Source organism: Cricetulus griseus, chromosome 5 (assembly GCF_003668045.3).
Source record: "Cricetulus griseus strain 17A/GY chromosome 5, alternate assembly CriGri-PICRH-1.0, whole genome shotgun sequence".
Lineage (NCBI taxonomy): Eukaryota > Metazoa > Chordata > Mammalia > Rodentia > Cricetidae > Cricetulus > Cricetulus griseus.
The window spans coordinates 178,937,535-178,961,126 of NC_048598.1; the positions used below are offsets into that span (position 1 = coordinate 178,937,535).

Sequence of the window (23,592 nt, forward strand, 5' to 3'; positions counted from 1 at the left end):
GTGGATACCAGAAATGAAGCTAAAGATACACAGACTACAATCATCAACCCCAGAGAAGCTTTAACCCTCTACCATAAACAGAGAGAAGCAGATGCAGAAATCCCCAACTAAGCAATGGGCCAAGCTCCTGGGGTACAAACAAAGTGAGGGAGGAAGGATGATATGAACAAAGGGGTCAAAATCATGATTGGGATTCCACAGAATCAGCAGACCTGAGACAGTGAGAGATCAGTGACTCAGGTCTGACTAATGGGGAACCTGCATAAGACTGAACAAGACTCCCTGAATATAGGTGACAGTGGTGCAGCTGGGACAATACATGAGGCCACTGATGGTGTGAACAAGATCTAACTCTAATGCACAATCAGACTTAGTGGAGCCCATTCTAAATGGAGAGAGAACCTGCCCAGCCTAGACACAGGGGAGCCAGGAGGTGGGGAGGCACCTTGGTCAGCCTCAAGGAGATGATGGACAGAATTAGTAGATTCCTAGGGAAGGACTTATGCTCTACAAGGAGCAGATGGGAGGTGGGGGGAGTGGGAGAAGGGAAGGGAGAGGAGGGAGGAGAAAATGGAATTTGAATATAAAATTAATTAATTAAAGAATAATAATATGTAAAATGTTAAGAAATAAATGAATGGAAAAAAGCAAAAAAAAAAAAAACATATACAGGAGCAGAAGATTTCGGGGCATTGGTCTAGAAAGTGGAGGTGGGGTCATGCCATTGTGTGTGTCCTGTGAACCCTGTGGTCCCCAAACTGTCTTACCTCAGACACACACTATAGCAAATGAGACACAGTGATGGCTGTGTTGTAATGAGGAAATGGAGTGGTATCCACCCTCCTCTTTTATAAGGACAAGGCTGACTCCCCACATGCAAATGCATCTTCTAGTTCTAAGTTAAATCCCCTCCTGGGCTTTGGGAGCTCACATCTCTCTCACAGGAGGCTGACCTCTGAGAAAAGGAGGTGTAGCCTAGAAGATGAGACTGTTGGGTCTTCTGTACCTGGTGACAGCCCTTCCTGGTGAGTGTGACCATTTCATACATGTGTCCATGAGGGGATGTGACAACATGTGATTGACAGAATTGACTCTTCCTGTCTGCAGGTGTCCTGTCCCAGATCCAGCTTCAGGAGTCAGGACCTGGCCTGGTGAAGCCCTCACAGTCGCTGTCCCTCACTTGCTCTGTCACTGGTTACTCCATCACCACCTATGGTTACTCATGGAACTGGATCAGGCAGTTCCCAGGGAAGAAGCTGGAATGGATGGGGTACATAGGTTATAGTGGTGGCACTGACTACAACCCATCCCTCAAGAGCCGCATCTCCATCACCAGAGACACAGCTAAGAACCAGTTCTTCCTGCAGCTGAAATCTGTGACCACTGAGGACACAGCCACATATTACTGTGCAAGAAACACAGTGAGGGGACTTCAGCATGAGCCCAGACAAAAACCTCCCTGCAGAGGAGCTCTGGGCCAGCAGGGGGCGCGCAGCACTCACGAAGCCCAGGAACTCTAAGACTTCAGAGCAGGGAAATAAAAACATTTGGTTTTCTTTTGACTTTGCTTTCACCTCCCTAAGCACAGAGAACACAGAAGTTGTTTTCTCTCCCTGATTCTGAGACGCTGTGCCTTTGTAAAACAAACATTTGTTTGTTTCTCACTGTGAGTCTGGACACAGTGTGCGCAGTAGCATTTCTTATCCCTTTTTGGTTCTGGCATTTGCCAGCTGAGCCATCTCTGTGGTTTGAGGATTTTTTTTAATGAAACCATCGTTTTGAAAGGCAGCTTACCTTGGCATTGCTGTAGTTGTCCCATTAAAAGAGTCAATTCTATGTTCGATTCTCCGTTCCTTCCGTCTCTGATACATCCGCATGCCATAGCACTTCCTAGAGTACTGACAGGAAGCAGTTGCTCCTGTGGCTAAGGAATGTGCCACAGACTGGGGCCAAACATCACTGCAGCTGTATTACCACCCATAAGAGAGGGCAGGAATTTCCTGAGGTCAAATGAGCATGGTTGAAGTACAAAGACTCTGTTGTGACTTTGAAACTCAAGCCCAATGTTGGGATTTATTGTACAAACATTACTTAAATTTGCATTGTGATTAAAAGCATCACATTAAACAAATCCTCATGTGTTTATACTGATAGTTACTATTTTTTAAAAAAATGTGTCAAGTGCACACAGGTACCATACTATGGACTAGTGGAGACCCAGTTTGTGATTGGGAAGTAAAATACTCCAGCATGAGCATGGGTAGGGACACCTCCATTGGCCAAGTTTTCTGAATTAATCACCTGCCATGACTTACCTTGCCAGACAAATGGGAGGAGAATTTAGTGTGAACTCAGACACAAACCTCCCTACACAGCAGCTTGGGAGCAACACAGGCCGTTAAGAATGGCTGAGGCTGCTCAGAAATACTAGATGGTCCCCAGTTCTGAACTGACACCATGGGCTTCCTTTTAAACAAGTGCATGTCTGCTCACATTTTAGAACGTGTGATTTCCTCTTCCTGCTCAAATACTCTTCTACAGACCCTTGGCCCTGTCATATTCCACCACAGTTACCACCTGTTTCCATTCTCCTAAACAAACCATTATTTCCAGAGGGCACTAAGGTTTCTGTTTGCCACTTGTTGTCAGACGGAATAAAAACAAAAATGAAAAATTTCCTCGATTTTCCAATTTGCCTGGGCAACAATGGAGCCATTAATCACCAGGATAGATATCAGATGAGGTTGGAGGGAACTCCAGAGCCTCTGTGGGCACCCATCTTAAAGTCTGGTAGCTGAACAACACCTGCTAGGAAAAGTCAACAATAGCTCAACAAACAAAAACACCTTTCAAAATTCAGTGATGTAGCTAACAGCACGCCAAATACTTTGGTGGAAGATTTTTCCATAGATTTGTGCGGAGTCTCTTCATCTTTCCTCTTAATTTAAATACTATGTAATCATTTATAGGTAAGGCTAATCCTGTATTGCTTTTGTTGGTAGCAATCAAATTTCCTATCATTTGAGAGAGATTAGGACAGAGCCAAATATCATTTTGTGAGGTCCTCTCCATATAGAATCTGTCACTTTGGAGACATTTTGGGCTTCTGCTCATATAACATGGGCCAGAGGAGCGGGATTGGAAACTGGTGATGTAAAAGGCGTTGATGTCATCAGGAGCCCAGTTGATCATTCCCCTGTTTCCCCCAATTTCATTGTCTTTGTCACAAGTTTTATTTTCACACTGATTGACACTGACTGGACATCAGTGTATTGCACATGATAACTGCACCCCCCACACCAACACACACACACACACACACACACACACACACACACACACACACAGAGAGAGAGAGAGAGAGAGACAGATAAAAGAAAGAGAGGGAGAGAGAGAGAAAGAGAAACTGGGAGAGATTTTTGTTTTTAGAGATGTGAAGGGCCACTTATAATCCCTCTTGATTTATGACTCTAACTTTCAAATATCTGTATCTAATGAATTCTCTATATCTGTGCATTTTTGTTTTTCTTCTGTTTTCATTAGGAGAACACACATACCTTGTCTCTACAAGGGCTGAATGACCGGAACAAATAATTCTGCCATTGATAGCATGGCTACAGGGTATTTTAATTATAGAAAGTTCCTGTCCTCCAAGGCCCAGTGTCCCCTCAATGTCCTGTGTGCAACATAAAGTTTCAGCAACATCATGAAATCTCTTACTCAGATATAAACCACATGGTCAGGATAGAAAGGGAAGAGGGGTTCTGTTATCTGTGAATTCCAGGGAACCATCCACAGAAAGATCAAAAGTGGTAAGAATGTTGGGTGTTGTTATATTTGAACTGGATGGACCCATGTAAGTTGAATAGGCCTGACTTCGGTGGGGACACACTGATTCTCTCAAGTAGAGGTAAAGTTCCCATCCTCCACAGAACTTCATCTTATGGCTGCCATGATTCATCACAGTCACACAAGATTCCTAGGATAACCTTCCTGAACTGTACATGGTTGCTGAGAGCACATTAAACTGTCTACAAACATTTCAGAGCAATCCCTATATGGGGTGAGATTAATCAATTGGAGACCAAGATCTGTCAAATAATTATAGAGGTCAAATATTGTATATTGTGATTTTCCAAATGACATCAAGTCCACATGGTCACTGACATTGGTAAGTATTTTTGCCATGAGACATCAGAAAGTAAAAGCAAAATAATTTAGCTATGCATAGCCTGAAGGGTAAGTATAGAGGGGCCAGCAAGGGTGTTTCCTGAATCTACTCAGAGTTTACTCCTCTCAGTTAACCACATACAAGACCCAGGACACCATCTCCTATGGCAGTTAGAATCCTCCCCTAGAAGGACACAAGATCAGTTAGTTTCTAGACTCTGTCACTCTCCTGGGACTACTACAGAAAAGGAAATGACACAGTTCAAAGGCCCTCTCTGTCACCATGGAGACAGTACATCTCATAAAAGCCATAATTGGGAGCCAGGACTGGACAGTCTAATCTTATGGAGAGGCAACTCAAGGTTCTTCATGCTGAGTCTCACCAAATCAGGATAGAGTTTCATGTCCCGGGAGGCTCCAGATTTCTTAGAGACACACATGGTTCCTTTATTTGAAAATGTTTGAAAATGTTTAAATCTGCTGACCCTGATGTACAGTAGTGCGAATTGAAACACAGACTTCACCAAACTAATAATTAATGCAAACAAAGATTCAAATTTAAGTTGCTTACAGGATCTAATTCAAATACCTTTGGGAGGTTTCCTGTGTCATGATATCATATGGCTTTATTTCTATTTTATACATTTATCTATTTATTTCTTATTGTATTCTAGAGTTCCTTTGCCTATATGGTGCAGCTTCTCATTTTGTCTTTTTATGGGGTTCCTGAGTAAATAAATCTGGTGGTCCCTGCAACCACACCTGTTTCTAGTGCCTTTTCTGGGGCTCTTGCTATTCAGTTTTTGGTTTGTTTTTTCCTGTTCAAATGTGTTATTTTTATCTCGTTTTACTTTGTGTATTTTATTCACTAGAATTCTATTTTTTGTCAAAAGACAGCAAGGTGGTGAATACGGATGGGGGGACTTGGGAGTTGAGGAGGGAGGAGGAAGTATGGGAAGAAGCTTCTCCCATCAGCATGTGTTTCCTCTACATTCTGCAGTCAGGAAGGAGGAAGAAGTATGATGGGGAAGTGCTTCTGTGTATGTGTTTGTCTTGCTGGATGATAAATAAAATACTGTTTGGCCAATGAGACAGCAAATTAGAAAGGACTAGGAGTCAAATAGGATTCTGGGGAATGTAGTAGAGAAGTGGTGATCCAGGCAGGAAGTGACATAGCAAGGAGACTCATTTAAGCAAGGAGAAACAGGAAGTGTCCCTTTTTTCCCCTTTGCCTCCTGAAGCAGCAATGGTAGAGCACCAATGGAAGGCGTGCAATAAGTCTTATAAAATATATAGATTTATGATAATTAAGACTGAGCTAACAGATGAGAATCCTAGTCATAGGCCAAGCAGCATTGTACCTAATACAACTGTCTCTGTGCATTAATTGGGGCCCTAACTCAGGCAGGCGGTTGGCATAGAGTGCACATGTGGTGTTGGGGGCTTGGAGGCTTTTGGCAGAAAGATTTATCATAACAGAAGTAGGTATGGACCCCATGCTACAATGACATGACAGCTTGCTAACTTTCTAGGAAAGATGGGAAAACATTACTTGTCTGGAAAAGGGAAGAAAAACTTGAGCAGTGTGGTCTTCCTAATCAGAAACCAGGAACTCAGGAAGCCAAGTGTTAATAGTAGATTGGAGTTGACATGAGACCCAAAAATACAGAAGCAGCAATTTCATTCATAGCAGCATTATTTGTAAAATCCGGAACTTGGTAATAACTTAGATGCCCCTTAACCAAATAATGGATGAAGTAACTGTGATATATTTACATAATGGAGTACTACTCAGCAGTAAGAAAAAAAGACATCCTAAAATCTGCAGACAAGTGGACTAAGCTAGAAAAAAAAAAAACCAGCCTGAGTGAGGAAACCCATTCCCACAAAACAAATATAGTATGTACTCAATCATAAGTGGATACCAGAAATGAAGCAAAAGATACTCAGACTACAATCCTCCACCCCAGAGAAGCTTTAAAGCTCTACAATAAACAGATAGAGGCACATCCAGAAATCCACAACTAACCAATGGGCCAAGCTCCTGGGGTGCAATCAAAGTGAGGGAGGAGTGATAATATGAACAAAGGGGTCAAGATCATGATTGGAAAGTCCACAGAATCAGCAGACCTGAGACAGTGAGAGAACAGTGACTCTGGTCTGACTAATGGGGAACCTGCATAAGACTGAACAAGACTCCCTGAATATAGGTGACAGTGGTGCAGCTGGGACAATACCTTGAAAGACCCCGAAGGGATACTTTCGTAGAGGGAGACCCAAATACCCAGGAATCAGCGAGGCCACGAACTGGATGCAAAAAACAAGAGGCTTTATTGGAGACGCAGGTACCCGGGGCGACTTAGCTTCTGTGTGGCTAAGCGCCCCGAGCCAAGGGAAAAGGGGTCCTTATATAGGAAAAAGGCGCAAGCTAGGAGCAGGGATTCTATTGGATAATTCTAATGAGGCATTATACAGAGCTATTCCCATTGGTCAATGTATATGAGGCGCTATACAGGGTTATTCAAATGAGGCAAAGTACAGAGTTATTCAAATGAGGTGAAACACAGAGTCTTTCAAATGAGGCGAAATACAGAATCATTTCCATTGGATGGTTCAAATGAGACACAGAGCCATTCCAGATCAGCATATTCTCAAGGTCTGGTGTCTGGTACAGCAGACTCAATTCCCCCCCCTTTCCTGATGGCTGACCTTGGGGGCGGAGACCTTGGGACGGAGTGTTTCTCTTCGGGCGGGGCGGGGGCTCAGGGGCAGAGCTCCAGGCCGGCTCACTCGGTGTTTGTTCTCGTGCTGACCCACCTGGTGCTCGCCCTCGTGCCAGCCCACCCGGTGCTCGTTCTCGGGCTGGCCCACCTGGTGCTCATTCTCGGGCCGGCCCCACCCGGTGCTTGTTCTCGGGCCGGGCGGGGAAAGGCCACCGGGGGTGGGGATCGGGGAAGCCGCCGACAGGAGGAAGAGGAGACAAACTTGAGAAAGAAAGGGCTAAGGGACAGGGGTCTTTCAACCTGAGGCCACTGATGGTGTGAACAAGATCTAACTCTAATGCACAATCAGACTTAGTGGAGCCCATTCTAAATGGAGAGAGAACCTGCCCAGCCTAGACACAGGGGTGCCAGGGGGTGGGGAGGCTCCTTGGTCAGCCTCAAGGAGATGATGGACAGAATTAGTAGCTTCCTAGGGAAGGACTTATGCTCTACAAGGAGCAGATGGGAGGTGGGGGGAGTGGGAGAGGGAAAGGGAGAGGAGGGAGATTGTGGGGGGTATTGGTCTAGAAAGTGGAGGTGGGGTCATGCCAGTGTGTGTGTCCTGTGAACCCTGTGGTCCCCAAACTCTTTTACCTCAGACACACACTATAGAAAATGACATTGAGTGATGTCTGTATTGTAATAAGGAAATGGAGTGATATCCACCCTTCTCTTTTATAAGGACAAGGCTGACTCCCCTCATGCAAATGCATCTTCTAGCTCTAAGTTAAATCCCCTCCTGGGCTGTGGGAGCTCACATCTCTCTCACAGGAGGCTGACCTCTGAGAAAAGGGGGTGTAGCCTAGAAGATGAGACTGTTGGGTCTTGTGTACCTGGTGACAGCCCTTCCTGGTGAGTGTGACCATTTCATACATGTGTCAATGAGGGGATGTGACAACATGTGATTGACAGAATTGACTCTTCCTGTCTGCAGGAGTCCTGTCCAAGGTGCAGCTTCAGGAGTCAGGACCTGGCCTGGTGAAGCCCTCACAGTCGCTGTCCCTCACTTGTTCTGTCACTGGTGACTCCATCACCACCAGTGGTTCCTGGTGGACCTGGATCAGGCAGTTCCCAGGGAAGAAGCTGGAGTGGATGGGGGCCATAGGTTATAGTGGTGGCACTGGCTACAACCCATCCCTCAAGAGCCGCATCTCCATCACCAGAGACACAGCCAAGAACCAGTTCTTCCTGCAGCTGAACTCTGTGACCACTGAAGACATACCCACATATTACTGTGCAAGATACACAGCGAGGGGACTTCAGCATGAGCCCAGACAAAAACCTCCCTGCAAAGGAGCTCTCGGGCAGCAGGGGGCGCTCAGCCCTAAGGAAGCTGAGGAACTGTAAGTTTTTAGAATAGGGAAGAAAAAATGCCTGGTTTCCACTGACTTTGCTTCTCACTCCTTAAGAACAGAGAAGACATGGGGTCTTTTCTCTCTCTCTCTCTCTCTCTCTCTCTCTCTCTCTCTCTCTCTTTCTCTCTCTCTCTCATGCTGCAATGTTGTGTTTATATAAAGTCACATTCGTTTTTGTTTCGCTGTGAGTCTCAGGCCAGGGTGTACAGTAATATTTCTTGTCACTCTGAATGTGGATAAAATCTTTATAGACTGAGCCATTTCTCTGTGTTGATGAATATGTTTTGATGAAAGCAGCTTTTTGGATCTCAGCTGATCTCATATGGAATCAGTTTTCACATAAAAATTTAATTTCATTTTTGATCGCTCACACACTGTACTCTCAGTAACATCTATGTGTTAGAGTTCATCCTAGTCTGCTCACACAAAACAGTTGCTGAGATGCCTAGGGAATGACATACAGTGTGACAAGGGGGTCCACACACCTGCAGCTGCATTACCCACTTTGCAATGCACAACAGGGGATTTCCTGGTGTCAAGTGTGTGGGGCTGAGTATAGATAAGAACTCTGCTGTCAATGGTTACTTCCTCACAAATATGGACTCTTTTGTGTGAGAAAATATATCAATTGGTGATAGGATTAAAATTACCATATGAAGTAAATACTCAAGTTTTCACACTAATTGTTAACATCTTAAAATTTGACAGAGCAGAATCTACCTCTGATGTTGAAGAAAAGTAAACGTTATGTGGTCAGATTGACCTTGCCTGTGATTTGTGCTCTCCTCCCACAGAGCCCTGAGAATGGAAATCTAACCCAAGTACACACCATGACACACAGAGCCCCACTCATGTAATTAAAATAAACTCAGCAGTGTGAGTGGTCTCATATCAACCCTTCAGTTAACAAGCCTTACATTGCATTTTGTGATATTTTTGTCAAATTCTATCTGAACATTAGGGAAATTTGAACAAACCAAAGATGAGTAAGAAAGTCTGAAATAAATGCCCCCAAATCATTGTAGTGTCACACACAAGGTGACAGAGAATACAGAGAGGTTGAAGTCCCTCAGAACTTGCACTGTACAGCTGTCTCTCCATTGATGAGATCTGTCTCCACCATGGGATCCCAGAGCCTAAAGGACATTCATATAAAAGGAAAGACTCAGATATGGGATTTCCAGGGGTGAAGAAGAAGATTGGCATCCAAAAAGTCCACCAAAGTCCCACAGACTGTCCTCAGTTGTAAGGATTTTCTAATAACAGCCAATCCTCAGACTCATTAGTGCAGAGTGGGCATGGAAGTAAGGTGTAGCTTGGTCTATGAACAGAGGAGATGAAGTCATCTTTAACACACTGTAACAAGGATGACTCCTTGTTAGCGACTCCAAGGAACTCAAAATAAAGACTACAAACATTATTCATCAAACAATATCTGTATGATTTATTAAATGATTCTGGATATTCATTTAATAAGATTTATTCAAAATCATGTTTTGTGTTTTCAGTAAATGATTATCATAACACATATAAAAACACACAATCAACAGCCTTTAGTCAGAAGCATGGAAGAGCAGATGACTTGGATCAAGACAGAGACAGAGTGTTTCTCCTTGACCTTTTCACCCCTACAGGTTTAATTCCTGTAAGTTGGTTAAAAGTGTTATTAAATCACTTTTGACAGACCTCACACAGGGATTCAGTGTAAGTGCAGGCTAATTTAGATAGGTCCTGAGATCATACACAGTTCTGTGGCCCCCGAATGTGCTTCTTTCCCAGTCACAGGATGTTGCCCTACTGTCTTCAGCCTTTACAGCACAAGGACCTACAGTGACACAGCATCACCTCTCACAGTTCATGTTTGGTTGCTTTCCTTCTTTAGAGCATTGGGTTTTGGAAAAATGCTGTGATACTTGGCAATCTCAATGTTTTGATGTCATGAGATGTCTCTTTGGCTCAGAAAATTTACTTTAGATGTTTCTCTAGTAGACATTCCTTCTCTATGACAAATATGAATTTTATATGCTTAATATGGATGTAATTGTATGGAAATATCTTGTGGCAGACATGAGTCCCCTGGGCTAATTCTATGTTAAAGAACATACAAACCTATGTTGAATTTTAAATAACATTTGAAATATCAGTGATTTTATGAAAAACCCTGCTCTCTCCTCCATCTGTAAAGCAGGGGTTGACCAGAAGGTAGGGGAATTATTTCCTTTCACGACTCTGTATTGAATGGGATTCTCAGATAGACACTCTCCCACGAGGGTGTCTATCAAGAGGCTCTAAGACCTGGGCTTAAGGACTTGTCTTATCCCTGCCGACAATGTGGTACTCAGTAAGTGTCTCCTACACCAGGTAAGTTGGACAGAAATTTCTTGTCCTCCAAGGACCAACACTCTTTTGCTCTCTTCTGTGTTATGTGTATAAAACCAATGTCACCACGGACTCTGTTTTTCAAATATAAACCACATAGTCAGGACAGAAAGGAAAGAGAGGTTCCCTTACCTATTAACTTGGGGAAAACATCCATGGAAACTTAACACAGATGTGAATGCTGGTTTGTTGTTGGTTTCAAACTGTCTGGGGACATGGAATTACACAGGGCCCACTTACAAGGAGGTGGCATGTTTTTCACAAGGAGATCCAAAGCTTCTGACCTCCACAAAATTCTATCTTATTTCTGGTTTCATGTATCACAGTAACAGAATGAGGTTAAGACAATCTTCCTGCCATATGTGAACTTGCTGAGAGACTTTATAGCTGTCTATAAACATTTCATATAACACGAATATGCACATCACATGAAACTTCAATGCTTCTCTGTGTAAGGTGTAAAATGAACTGTGTGTTGGTGAGAATAGGGTACTGCGTTCAACCAAAGTCACTACATTGGTCTCTGTCTGTGCTTTTAATACTAGTGATATGTCTTTTATGAAATTTGCTGCAACTTGCCCTACATGGGTTCATATTATATAGGTTATTGTATATATTTGTAATCTTCTTGTTGGATTCAACATGGGCTCTGTCTGCTCCTGGACATTTCTTTAAGGCGAGGCTTCTGAGGCCAGCATCAACCTCATTGACAATGATCTGTTTGCATTATTTATGTCTTCCAGGCTTACTTTGTTAGATTATTTCTTCTAGATATCCAGACTTCCATAGGATAATTTTTTCTTTGTGATGACTAATGATTTTCTGGATCACAATGGAGTGTGAAGCCTGACAAAAAACCTCCCTGCAGGAGCGTTTAGAACCAGCAGGGGGCGACGTCAGCACATGGTGAACAGGGACAGCTCAGGAACAGGTGCAGAGTGGAGTCCTGGTTCCTGGATCTCAAATCCATCTGATGATGTCCCTGGTGTTCTCTGCACTTGTAGTTTATAAATGTCTGTAACATCTGTGGAAACAGATTTCTGTTTTTTTTTTCCTTAACTTAAGAAACTACATATACCACACAGTATAAAGGATGTAAATACTGAATCAACCCTGATACCAGAAATGGACCTGCAGTTTCCTGTTAGCAGAAATGACTCTGCAGATGTCACCAGGGTCACATGCTCAGGAAGATCAGAGGTATTTGTGAGGCTGCACTCTCAATGAGTTTCAGGACAAAATTGAAGTTATTCTGATTAGGACAGAGTTTGGGATTAGGGGAGGTCAGCACAGACACACTCTGTAATCTACACACCTTAATAGGTCTCAGATATTTCTCCTCTGTCTGGTCTCTGCAGGCCAACAGCCTTGATTTAAATGGAAAGAAGCTGTCTCTCGGGGAGCAAGGAAACATTTCCACTGAACTGGGGCTAAGATTTTCTCTTGGCCACTGTAGGGTCTTGAAACCATTGTGTCAACATGGATACATAGAGACAGACAGACAGACAGACAGACAGACAGACAGACAGACAGACAGACAGACAGAACAAGAGAGAGAGGGGAAGAGAGACAAAGATAGTGACATAAAGATAGATAGATAGATAGATAGATAGATAGATAGATAGATAGATAGAGGTTCAAAGAGACGGAGACCAGGGAAGGATTTACGGATTTACAGATTTACTAATAAGAATGTACAGATGTATAATGGAACTATTTGCTCAGGTTATAACATCATATAGATTTGAAGAACATTATGTTTGGGATGAAGAATATCATTTTAAAAAGTCCTTATTTACCTGGACTTGACATTAAGGACAGTTTAAAAACATAATAAACAAAATCTAGGTAGGATGGTAAAACTTAGTTTGTTAAAACCTGTGAGCAAAAGATATTAAATGATTCAACATTAATTGCTCACACCCTCCACCGTGACATGTGTCTCACTATGCTTGCATCTTGCTGAGAATGTCCTATCCTGTGGGTAATTAACTGTGATGCAGTAGGCAGTGTGTTTTGAAAGATGTATATGGTAAGTAGTATATTGTGAGAAGGGGGCCACACTTTACTGCAGCTGGGCTACACCCTTTCACCCAAGGGCATTCATCATTGTATGAAAATAGTTTAGAATGTCTGCCATCGTGGTGGGGTTCTGTTGGCCTCTACTGGATAGTGGCTCCTGATTGTCTCTACAATGCCCAGGACAAACAATTTCCTGGGCCCAAACTTCATCATTTCTGAGATACAGGAAAGTGACTACAAAGTCTTAAAGGAAGCTGCTATTCATGCTGGAGAGACCTCCTTGGTGCAGCTTTTGGCATTTCTAGGAAAAATCCTCTCACAGCAATCCCCCTGTTTCTCTGACTCTTACACTCTTCCCACACTCCTTCACATTGATCCCCAAGACTTCAGTGAGTTGTGTGAAGATGACTCCACCCCTCCTCCTCTCTCTCTTCAGCTCTTCCTCCTCCTTCCTTCATCTTCTGATCCCCCTCCTCCTGCTGCTTCATCACAACAATCCCTCCCTTCCCCATCTCCCTCCTCCCGTCCCTCCTCCCCTCTCTCCCCACTCTCTCTCCTCCTTTTATTCTGATTTAAACAGCATAACTTTTTGTTTTATTTAACTTTGAGTGGATTTCATATGTGAGTACTTTATTACCTGAGCTACACTGCTGATCACTTCACTGCACGACTGCTGATCTGATTAGGACTCCACTCTCAGGTTCTCTCTCTCTCTCTCTCTCTCTCTCTCTCTCTCTCTCTCTCTCTCTCTCTCTCTCCCTCAGTACACTCGTTGCAAACTATTTACAGCCAGGCTGCACTGTAAAGTGTATGAACTTGTATGAACATGAAACTTGAGAGGACTGAGTACAGATCAGGGAGTGTTTTAGGGATGACTCTGGGATGATGGTATGTGATGTCACTTGCCTTATGTGGGTTATGACATGAGCAGAATCAGAACATGTGTCCCTGGGCCGTGCACTCAGAGCTGAGAACTTAGGTCATTGCTATTTCCTAAAAGGGACAATAATATTAATAGTTCAACTGGTGAGTCAAATGTGGTCACTCAGTGGCCAGTCTGGGGAACCTCATTTGTATGGTGAAATTTGATACTTTATTCATTCATTCGTTCACCTATCTATCTATCTATCTATCTATCTATCTATCTATCTATCTATCTATCTAAATATTGTGTGTCAATAACAACTCTGGCCTTAGATGAGCCCACTGTACACATTTCCCCATTTCATGCCAGGAGCTAAGTAAGAGAGAGCTGTGTTCTCAGAGAGACAAGCTTGCAGCCTTCTCACACATGTGGTGAAAGTGGTCATGCAGCATGCTCTCTTACATTTACTTAGAGGAACATCCCACATGCAAATTTGTAGAAATGCCACCAGAAGTCAAGCATCTGCTTAAATTCAGAGCCTTCTACACCCTGGAGAATATTTTTGGGGAGGCACTGAATTCACCCCCAAGAACATGAAACCCTTGTGGGTCTTCATTTTCCTGCTGATGTTTCCCAGCTGTGAGTTCCACGGGGAAGCAGAGGAGAACCTTGTTCTGCTGGTTCTGAGCTCCTGACTCACTGTTGTTCTTTGTTCACAGGTGTCCTGTCCCAGGTGCAGCTGCAGGAGTCAGGGCCTGGTCTGCTGAAGCCCTCGCAGTCACTGTCCCTCACCTGTACTGTGACTGGTTACTCCATTAGCAGCGGTTACTGGTGGCATTGGATTCGTCAGCATCCAGGGAAAGGGCTGGAGTGGATGGGTGAAATTTATAATAATGGAAACACCAACTACAACCCGTCTCTCAAGAGCCGAATAACCATGACAGTAGACACATCGAAGAATCAGTTTTCCCTGAGGCTGAGCGCTGTGACCACTGAAGACACAGCTGTGTATTTCTGTGCAAGGGGCACAGTGATGGGACTTCAGTGTGAGCCTGCACAAAAACAAGCCTTCCTTCAGGGGACAGGAGTGCCTCTGTGACACCTGGCACTGAGTATTCATGCAGTTTGGTCTCAGCCCGGAAGCAGCACAGTGAGGAAGGACCACCCACTTCCTGTGGGCTTGGGTGTGTTATGTCCACCAAACACATGCTGTCCCAAAGGGACATTATTCCTTGGCATTGTGTTTCTGCTTTCACAGATCCTCGGGTGGCAGTAATGGCCATAAGAAAACAGTGTCATTATTTTCATAGATGTGATGGGGATAATGAGTAGAATATTTGTCCTCACCAATCATCATTTGGCCTCCTTTTCCATCTTGAGCATCAGTATATGCCATGATTCTCATTGCCTCTCGATTGAAGTATAAGCTGAACTTCGTCTCTACAAAACAAACATGGGAAACATTAAGTGACAAAGTAGGCTCCTTTGGATTGTGGCTTGTTAGGATGCTATTAAAGTTAAAAGTCGTCCAGGGCAACTTTGAATCAACAAAATACACCTCTGTCATTGTGTGAGAAAGAAAATATGTAGATACTGGAGTCTCTCTGTCACCGTCCCTGTCACTGTCCCAGTCTCTGTCTTTTTCTCTTTCTGTCTTTCTCCCATGTCCCTCTTCCCATCTCCACCTCTGCTTTCTAACATTCAAATTTCATCTGAAGCAGAGCCCCAAAGTTCTCACATGACTATTGACTAGTTGTGGGAAGAGGTGTCATTAGAAATCTTGCAGCCTTTAGTGTGGGATTTGAAGCTTTCTTAAATGAAATGGCAATTATTCTGCTGTTTGTACAACCCAGGCTGTAAGATTCATTTAGAAATCTGAGTGAATTAATACATGAGGTAGAATTTTCCAAAAACCAGGTAAGTCCAAGAACACATTGCCCTCATCTGGGCCTCTTCTCTCAGACAGGTGAGTGTCTCTCCTAGAGGACATGGTCGTTGCCTCTGCTCCTCATGATTCTTGTGATCCTTAAGGCTTTGAACCTCTTGCTCCCCATCACAGTGGCTCCCTTAGTGGGCAAAGTTTCTCTTTCATTGCTTTCCCTCAGTTTCATGAAGGAGATGAATTCCAGAGGAGCTCAGAGCACAGATCTCAGGTCTGTCATGAGGAAAGTTGGAGGGAAAGACTACAGAAGGAGCCGCCTGTCCCTTTTCCCCTGTGCATTGATTGGGGTGGTTCTCTGAGAATCACCCTGGAAAGTGAGCACTGAGATGGTTTTCTCAGAATCCTGTGAGGATTTCCTGTGAACTCCCTACTTTCTGTTTTCTGTTCCAGCATCAAGTCTTCACATTGGACATGGTAATCAGGATGCTTGACCAATAAGTTGCAGTGGAATTCATTTGGGGAAAAGAATCTTACACAGAAAACAAGTGACTGTCATGGACTCCCACTCCAAGGATGCAGACCCTGACATCCAGATGCTCTCTGAGAACTGAAGAAGGGGCTTCGGGAGCCTCAATCCTATTCCTTTAAATCAATCACATCCACACCTCTGACCACGCCCAAAAGGGGGATGGTCAATCCTACAGGTACAGTAGATGAATATGTCACTACAAGTCCCCTTTTAGTTTAAATAAGATTTAGACTTGATACAAAACTATACAAAATGATAGCAAATATTAAGTATGCTCTTGGAGAAGGCATGGTAAAATCATACACAATTTATGACCTATGTATGGCCAGTGAAGCAACATAGAGCAATTGCCATGAACTACATATCCAGTACTAGGGCAAAGACATAACAGAAATTATGAAGTTGTTCTAAACTGAAAAATTTTAATCCTGTACCTAATATTTCTATCTAGGAAGACAGAACAATACTTGTGACAGTCTAATCATCAACCTCATCAGAGACCTGAGAATGAAGATAACAATACTAGGGTAGGCAGGAAGTGCAGGTGAGCAACTTCCAAAGGTGCAGAGAAGACAGAACCAACAGGCTACCTGGACAGTCACCCAGAGTATCATAGCAGCGTAGGGGCAACCTGCTTTGGCTAAGACCTAGAGTAACTGACAGACCAAAACTGAAGCAGGGCGGTTAAAAGACTGTCTTACCCTGATTGGCAGTGTTCAGCAGTCTTCTTTAAGTTTATCTCCTGAAAGTTCAGTAGGACATCAGGTCCAGAGTCAGCTGTTGATGTGGGGTCAGGTCTTTGCACAAGAGGCCAGTAGCCAAGGAGAGAATGAACTCCAGAAGGATTTGTCAATGGTGCCCACCATACTCACTGGAATAGTTTGGTGCTGTCAGGAGCAATTGTGTCTCATATCAACGGAGTACTAGTATTTAAACATTTATGTTCTATGAAGTGTTTGAAGATTATATATCTGTCTGACTCATCTCATAGCTATACGAAACATGGATAACTATGATCTGTAATTCCCAGAAGCATAGTTGTGCAATGGCTGAAGCTTCCCAAAATAATTTAGCAGGTACAATTATATATATATATTCATTCATATATATATATATATGAATGACAGAGATAGAACTGAAAGGTCTTTATACTTCTGTGCAAAACATCGTAAACAAAAAGAAGACCTTTTACAGACAACATACTAGAATCTAACAATTTAGGTTATTTATAGCTCATAGTTGCTAAAAATAGTTCACAAGAAGTATGTTAACCTAACTATATCCAACCCTAACCATACCCTTCCCATCCAGACCCTTAAACATATCTAAAAGAGATACCAGAGACTGAGCATCACCTTCCATACTCAACTCTATACAACTTTAAACCAACACTAAGCAGGTGATATTTATCCCCTTTTTAGTGACATGAGAAAAGAAGAAAAAAACCCAAATACCTTTAATGCCAACAGTAGCAAATGAGGGCATTGTTATATATATATATATATATATATATATATTATATATATATATATATTTTACTTAAATTAGAAATAATCTTAATTTACATATCAATCCCAGTTCCCTCTCCCTTCCATTCTCCTCAGACTGCTGACAGGCCATCATGGCAGCTGTATGTACTCACCACTCTCTTTACAGCCTTTGATCTCCACTCAGTCTCGCTAAGTGTCACATTCCACGATCATCATCAACTGATTTGGAGACAGAATTGGAAATTCTCAGAGAGGGTGTTGTTTAAAAAAAGTTTTTTCCAAAGTTAACTAATTGGAAACTCCATTATGATGGAAGGAGATATGTCTCTGTGAGGTTATATGATATGTGGTTTAAAAACAATACAATTAAATGTGTGCCAAGTTGCTTGATTTGATGCCAGCATATAGGTCTTAGAAAGAGTTAATAAAGTAAATAATTCCATTTTGACTGATAAGATACAATCTTAAGAGATATTCAGACAAAGTCAGAGGAACTGAAAGGAGATTCAACATCAGTATTATAAGATTAGAGAGTAATAACCCAATGCTTTCAAACAACCGCCCTTATCCAGTTACCTAACAGAACACATGCCAAATGACAGATATCCCCAGCCTGTGTAAGAGCTGACTGGATTATTGTGGAAATAATATATTTGTGGAGATTTACGGAAGTGATCATCTCATATGGTATGCATTTACCCTTTGTGAGGCAGATGTTTAATTCATTGTCAACTAGTAACAGAACTATCCCAGAGCGACTGGAAAGAGTTGGCTACAGCAGTTTTGGAGCCTGGTCCTCAATTGCAATGGAGGACATGATGTAAAGAAGATGCTAGGGCCATTGCACAACACAGTAGGCCTAGAGTACTGAAACTTCCCAAGACCAATTTCTTGGTGACAGCGATTATGCTGGTGTGTGTGTGTGTGTGTATGTATTTATGTGTGTGTGTGAGAATGTGTGTATGTGTGTGCATGTGTGTGTATGTGTGTGTATTTATGTGTGTGTGAGAATGTGTGTATGTGTGTGCATGTGTGTGTAAGTGTGTGTATTTATGTGTGTGTGAGAATGTGTGTATGTGTGTGCATGTGTGTGTATGTGTGTGTATTTATGTGTGTGTGTGAGAGTGTGTTATGTGTGTGCATGTGTGTGTATGTGTGTGTTGCATATGTGCACCTGCATGTACTTCTTGAGTTTTTTATTCTTTTATGGATTGTTTACATTTCAATTTATTTGCCATTTTAATTTCTAAAGAGAAACAGGAGGAGAAGAAGGCCTGAAGTTGGAATGGTGGGGAGGTGTGAGAATCTTGGGGGAGATGGGAGAATTGTGAGCAGATGTATTGTATATAAACATTCTTTTAAATGAAAAGATGTTACAAGGCATTTTTCCCTCTTGTGTCTTACAATTCAATTTCAAGTAATCAAAGCCTAGTTGCCAATCAAAGGAATCTTACCACTAGTTTGCAAGTGAACATCTCTGTCTTGTCAGGGAAGAATTGTAGTAGGAATTCTTTGTAGTAGGAATTGTAGTAGCTGGGAAATCTTTGATGACTTTTCACCCTCTGTAGCTTGAACAAGTACTTTTGGAAATAGGAACATCAGTCAACATTGAAGAAGTCTACAAATCAGTTTCACCTTGACTTACTTGTGTCTCATATCCAGAGGGTATAACCTGTTAAGCACTAAGGTCTTATCATCATGATATTGGGAGTAATCCAAATCAATGAGAGTGGCATATATTCTTTTAGAAGCACTGGAACTATGATTAAAACCACACCCAAACAAAACAATGGCTTCTGTTTCCTTATACATTCCAGTTAGATTTCAAGCCCTGTGTTGTTCTCTTCAAATATTTCTTTTAAAATTTTCATAGTTTGTGACCATAGTTTCCAGTGATGCATTTATTTTTGTTGTTAACAGTGAAATATAATGAAATAAAATATAATAATCAGAACAAGAACCATGACATCAAAGTTGGACAAGGTAACAGCAGAAGGAAAAGAGTCCAAAGAGAAGTCACAGGCATCTGAGACCTGATCATTTATACACTCATCAGAATTTCTTCAATTTTCAATATTAATATCTTTTTTCAAAAAATTATTATGTGTGAGTAAAATTTTATATTTTATTCTGCTTCTGCTTTTTTTCATATTTAATCCCTTTTCCTTAAATATGTATGTGTATTTATATATCTACATATACATTACATACCTAAATAAATAAGAAAAATCTTCTAAGTCCACATAACGTTACTTGCAAATGTGATTTCAGAGCTTTTTGTTTTGCTGCATACTTCTTTCTAGATGAGTATTTCTCAGACACAAAGTTCCTTAGTTGTCTGTGTTCCTCTGACTAGGGTTGAGAGCAGGTGAGATGCCCTCCTTTTGTGTTAGCATATCCACTGATGACATTGATGTTTGGTCACAATTCAGCAGCCATGTTGGTTAGATTTAATGGGTATCTCTTCTCTGTTCTATCTCCCTTCCATTAGCAACAGAGTTCCTTATGTCAGTTTTCTGCTTTTTACTGCTGTTTTCTTGCTCACATTACCTGCCTGCTTGCTGAAGTGAACTTTTTGATGCAGCTGAATGTATGAAAGCTTGAGTGTTTACCTGTGAGTTAGAGAAAGATAAATGGGAGGAGTGATGGTGTTGGTTCAGGGTTAATGATCACGGATTTCAGCATCTGTAAAGGAAAAGAGAATGTACTGTCTAGGCTGAGTCTTCTTTGGATTCTATTATAGTGACCTCAGCTAAGGGTGAACAAACAGAGTACAGAATGTGGGATTACAGAGATCAAGAAAAGTACAGTTAATAATCAGCACAGTGTGATGGAAAAAAAGAGATCCAATGTCTGTACCAAATGACAGGGTGAGGTCAGGCCACATGGCCGCCAGTGACATAGGACCACATTGAACATGCAGGTTGGACATATTATGGACACCAAAAACCTGAGAATTAAATTCTCAGTGTCTTAGAGAAGAAAAGAGATAAATATATAAGCACTATTTAACGAATGTGAACTGAGATTTTTCTGATTTGGTAATCAAAAGTTGAATAAACCTATAAATCCAGTTGACACAAACCTTGTATATACCAGTGTTTACTCATCAAGCCAGAGTTTACTGATAATGGTCAGTGAGAGCTGAATTTTAACCAGTTCAGGATGGAGGGGCCACAAGACTGATGCAGTGACAAGTTTGTTGTGAGCAATCTGACTTCTATATTCATCACAAACAGAGAATCTATCCCCTTATCACAAACGGAGAATCCATCCTCTTTTCACAAACAGACTATAAAGGTGGTTGCCAGGATCAATACAATGGTATTTGTCAGGACACAATGACATTTTCAAGGTAAACACAGTAGGGTTTAAATTCATGTTTAAGACCAATTTTCCTGTCAAGCTTCTACATGCTTTGAAAACTCCTTGGGACAAGGAGAAACAGGGGTGGCTTGAATCTTCACTGACTGTGGGAGTGCCTCAGTTTCTCAGAAAGTAAAAAGCACACAGTGCCCCAGGAGCCAAGGTCTCTATCCTGAAAAACTCTGACATGTGCTTTTCAAACCAACTAGACCAGGTCAACTCGATGGGTCTATGTAGATGGAAGTTTCTGTCTGACCCAGTTCTGCACTTGTTTATTTGCAAATAAACACACAGAATCGTATATTACTTATCAAATATTTGACTGCAGGCTGAGGCTTCTTATTGTCTAAACTCCTAATTATTTACCCATTTCTATTTTTCTGTGTATGTCCATGTGGCTTGCCTTACAGGTGATGTCGAAGTCTCATTCCTCCTTGACATCTACATGGCATCTCTCTGACTCTCCGTACTACTTTCACATTACAGTTAATAACTAATACATAGCCTGTGATGGTCAGGATATATATTTCTTAGGTAGCCAACCGGCAGGCAATTACAACAAGCCAAAACAGCAGGGAAAAGAGAGACTACCATGTGCATTCCCTATCTCCTTAAACCTTTACCATGCTACACTGACATCACCTTGACCACACCCTGATGGGCGTAGGCAGGCACACCTGTAGCCAGCCCTTGGGAGGCATGTTTAAAGTGTCTTCCTACACGTTTCTTTATCCCTTTTTGGATTTCTCGCCTGGATAAATCATGCCAGTCAATTGGCTGAAACAGCTTTATTCATTGACCAATAAGAGAAACATATATACACAGAATACAGAAAGGCATTCCTCATCAGGTCTACCATGAATAAGATGTTTATTTTTCCTAGGAGCAGTGATTTTACATGCTGTAATTCTTTGGAGTGTGACTCTGTAGTACCAGTGGGTAGTGCTGGATGTGGATCCATCTGCCCCCAGGAAAGACCATGGCATTGTGAGGAATATTAGTGATAATAGAGGCCCAACTGAAAACCAATCTCAGGGACATGTGTGCAGGATCTCCAGGAAAACAAGAGCAATTTTTCTCTGCAGCTGAGCTCGGTGTGTATTGTGGTAGCATGGATGTGTTAGTGCTCAAGCTACACAGTGAAATTTGAGTCTAAGCCAAGACATACCAACATGCAGGTGTGCTCAGGACCAACAGAGGTCACAATGGATCAAAAAATCATCAGGACAAAAATGAGTTGAAGAGAGGAGGTGACACCATAGTCTCTGAGGAATCCTTTTAAAGTCTGTTTTCTGAACAACATCTATTGTAGTTGATATGTGAAGTCTTGAATTTTAAGACACAGTTAAATATGTTTTGCTAAATATGGCATAATTTGTTATTTTCTTATTTGGTGTATTAAGATTTATTGATTTTTTGATAGTTAATTTTTCATATAATTGTTTCAGATAATAAATTTACTGCTCTATTCCTTTCAGATCTTAATCACCTCCATATCTCTCAAGTATACAATGATTTTTATCCCTATAGAAGAAAACAAATAGACAAAAAGAAAAGGAAACACACACACACACACACACACACACACACACACACACACACACAATTCACAGCTGCAACCTCCTGGAAAAGCAAATATTAATTTTTTGTATATGAAAGAAGATGGCAAGTTCTCCTGATTTCAGAATTTTTGAAATTTCCAGACACAATTATTACCCGACCTGAGAAACATTTTATTTCAAGAGGATAAGTATCTCAGGTTGGGATTCTATTTGTAAATTGAGAGATTAGGCCTTGATGTTTCCACAGGGTCTGCATAGGTCTCAGGAATGGCTACTTCCTGAGACATGTTGAGGATGTGGAAATCAGCATCCTGCTGTTTGAGCTAGTTGTCCCCTACCCTGTCTTCTCCAACTAAACTAGTTGCCTATCTTTAAAAAAACTGCCTCATGAATATGCAAATGATGTGAGTCCATGGTGGTAAATAAGGGAAGTCCATACCATGACCAGCATATGACCAGTGTCCTCTCCACAGTCACTGAGCACACAGGTCCTCACCATGGGATGGAGCTGGATCATCCTCTTCCTGGTGACAGCAGCTACAGGTAATGGGCACCAAGTTCCCGACTTGAGGAGAGGTCACGCACTCAGGTGACACTGAAGTCCACTCTGCCTTTCTCTCCACAGGTGTCCACTCCCAGGTCCAGCTGCAGCAGTCTGGGGCTGAGTTGAGGAGGCCTGGATCCTTAGTGAAGATGTCCTGCAAGGCTTCAGGCTACACCTTCACTGATCGTTTTATGCACTGGGTGAAGCAAAAGCCTGGACAGGGTCTGGAGTGGATTGGATGGATTTATCCTGGAGATCGTGATACAAAGTATAATCAGAAGTTCCAGGGCAAGGCCACACTGACTGCAGACACATCCTCCAGCACAGCCTACATGGAGCTCAGCAGCCTGACATCTGACGACTCTGCTGTCTATTACTGTGCAAGATATACAGTGTTGCAACCACATCCTGAGTGTGTCAGAAAACCTGGAGGAGCAGGAAGCTGAGATGACACAGAGGACCAGCCTGGAGACTAGCTCAGAAACAAACAATCTGAGTGTCTGTCAGTTGACACAGTCTTACCAAATTCTCAAAATCACAACTGTGCATGAAGTGATGCCGATTTAGGTTGCTGGATTGTTTACCATACCTTGACAAAATCTTCTCCAGTGACCACCTCTATTAACATGCTTCTTTATTAATAAAACAATAAAAGTGAAAATTGTG

The 23,592-nt window shown here is 42.1% G+C and overlaps 1 protein-coding gene and 2 gene segments (V, D, J or C); all 3 read left to right on the forward strand.

Annotated features, from left to right (window-relative positions):
* Positions 1 to 982: 982 nt before the first annotated feature.
* On the forward strand, positions 983 to 1,430 carry LOC103164419 (the record flags this gene model as incomplete). The annotated part of the segment is given in 2 exon segments: positions 983 to 1,025; positions 1,108 to 1,430. Coding segments are annotated over 2 exon segments (366 nt in total), but the record flags the coding sequence as incomplete, so codon positions are not given.
* A 6,311-nt stretch (positions 1,431 to 7,741) lies between these two features.
* On the forward strand, positions 7,742 to 14,652 carry LOC113838431 (signal-regulatory protein beta-2-like). Its single transcript, XM_035445902.1, has 4 exons — positions 7,742 to 7,784; positions 7,867 to 8,275; positions 9,922 to 9,932; positions 14,273 to 14,652. The coding sequence occupies exons 1-4, from the start codon at positions 7,742 to 7,744 to the stop codon at positions 14,650 to 14,652; spliced, it is 843 nt and encodes a 280-aa protein (XP_035301793.1).
* Positions 14,653 to 22,873: 8,221 nt separating this feature from the next.
* Positions 22,874 to 23,592, forward strand: part of LOC113838430 — a 2,694-nt gene continuing 1,975 nt past the window's right edge. Inside the window, 2 exon segments of the V gene segment in view lie at positions 22,874 to 22,925; positions 23,008 to 23,342. Coding sequence covers positions 22,880 to 22,925; positions 23,008 to 23,342 — 381 coding nt within the window.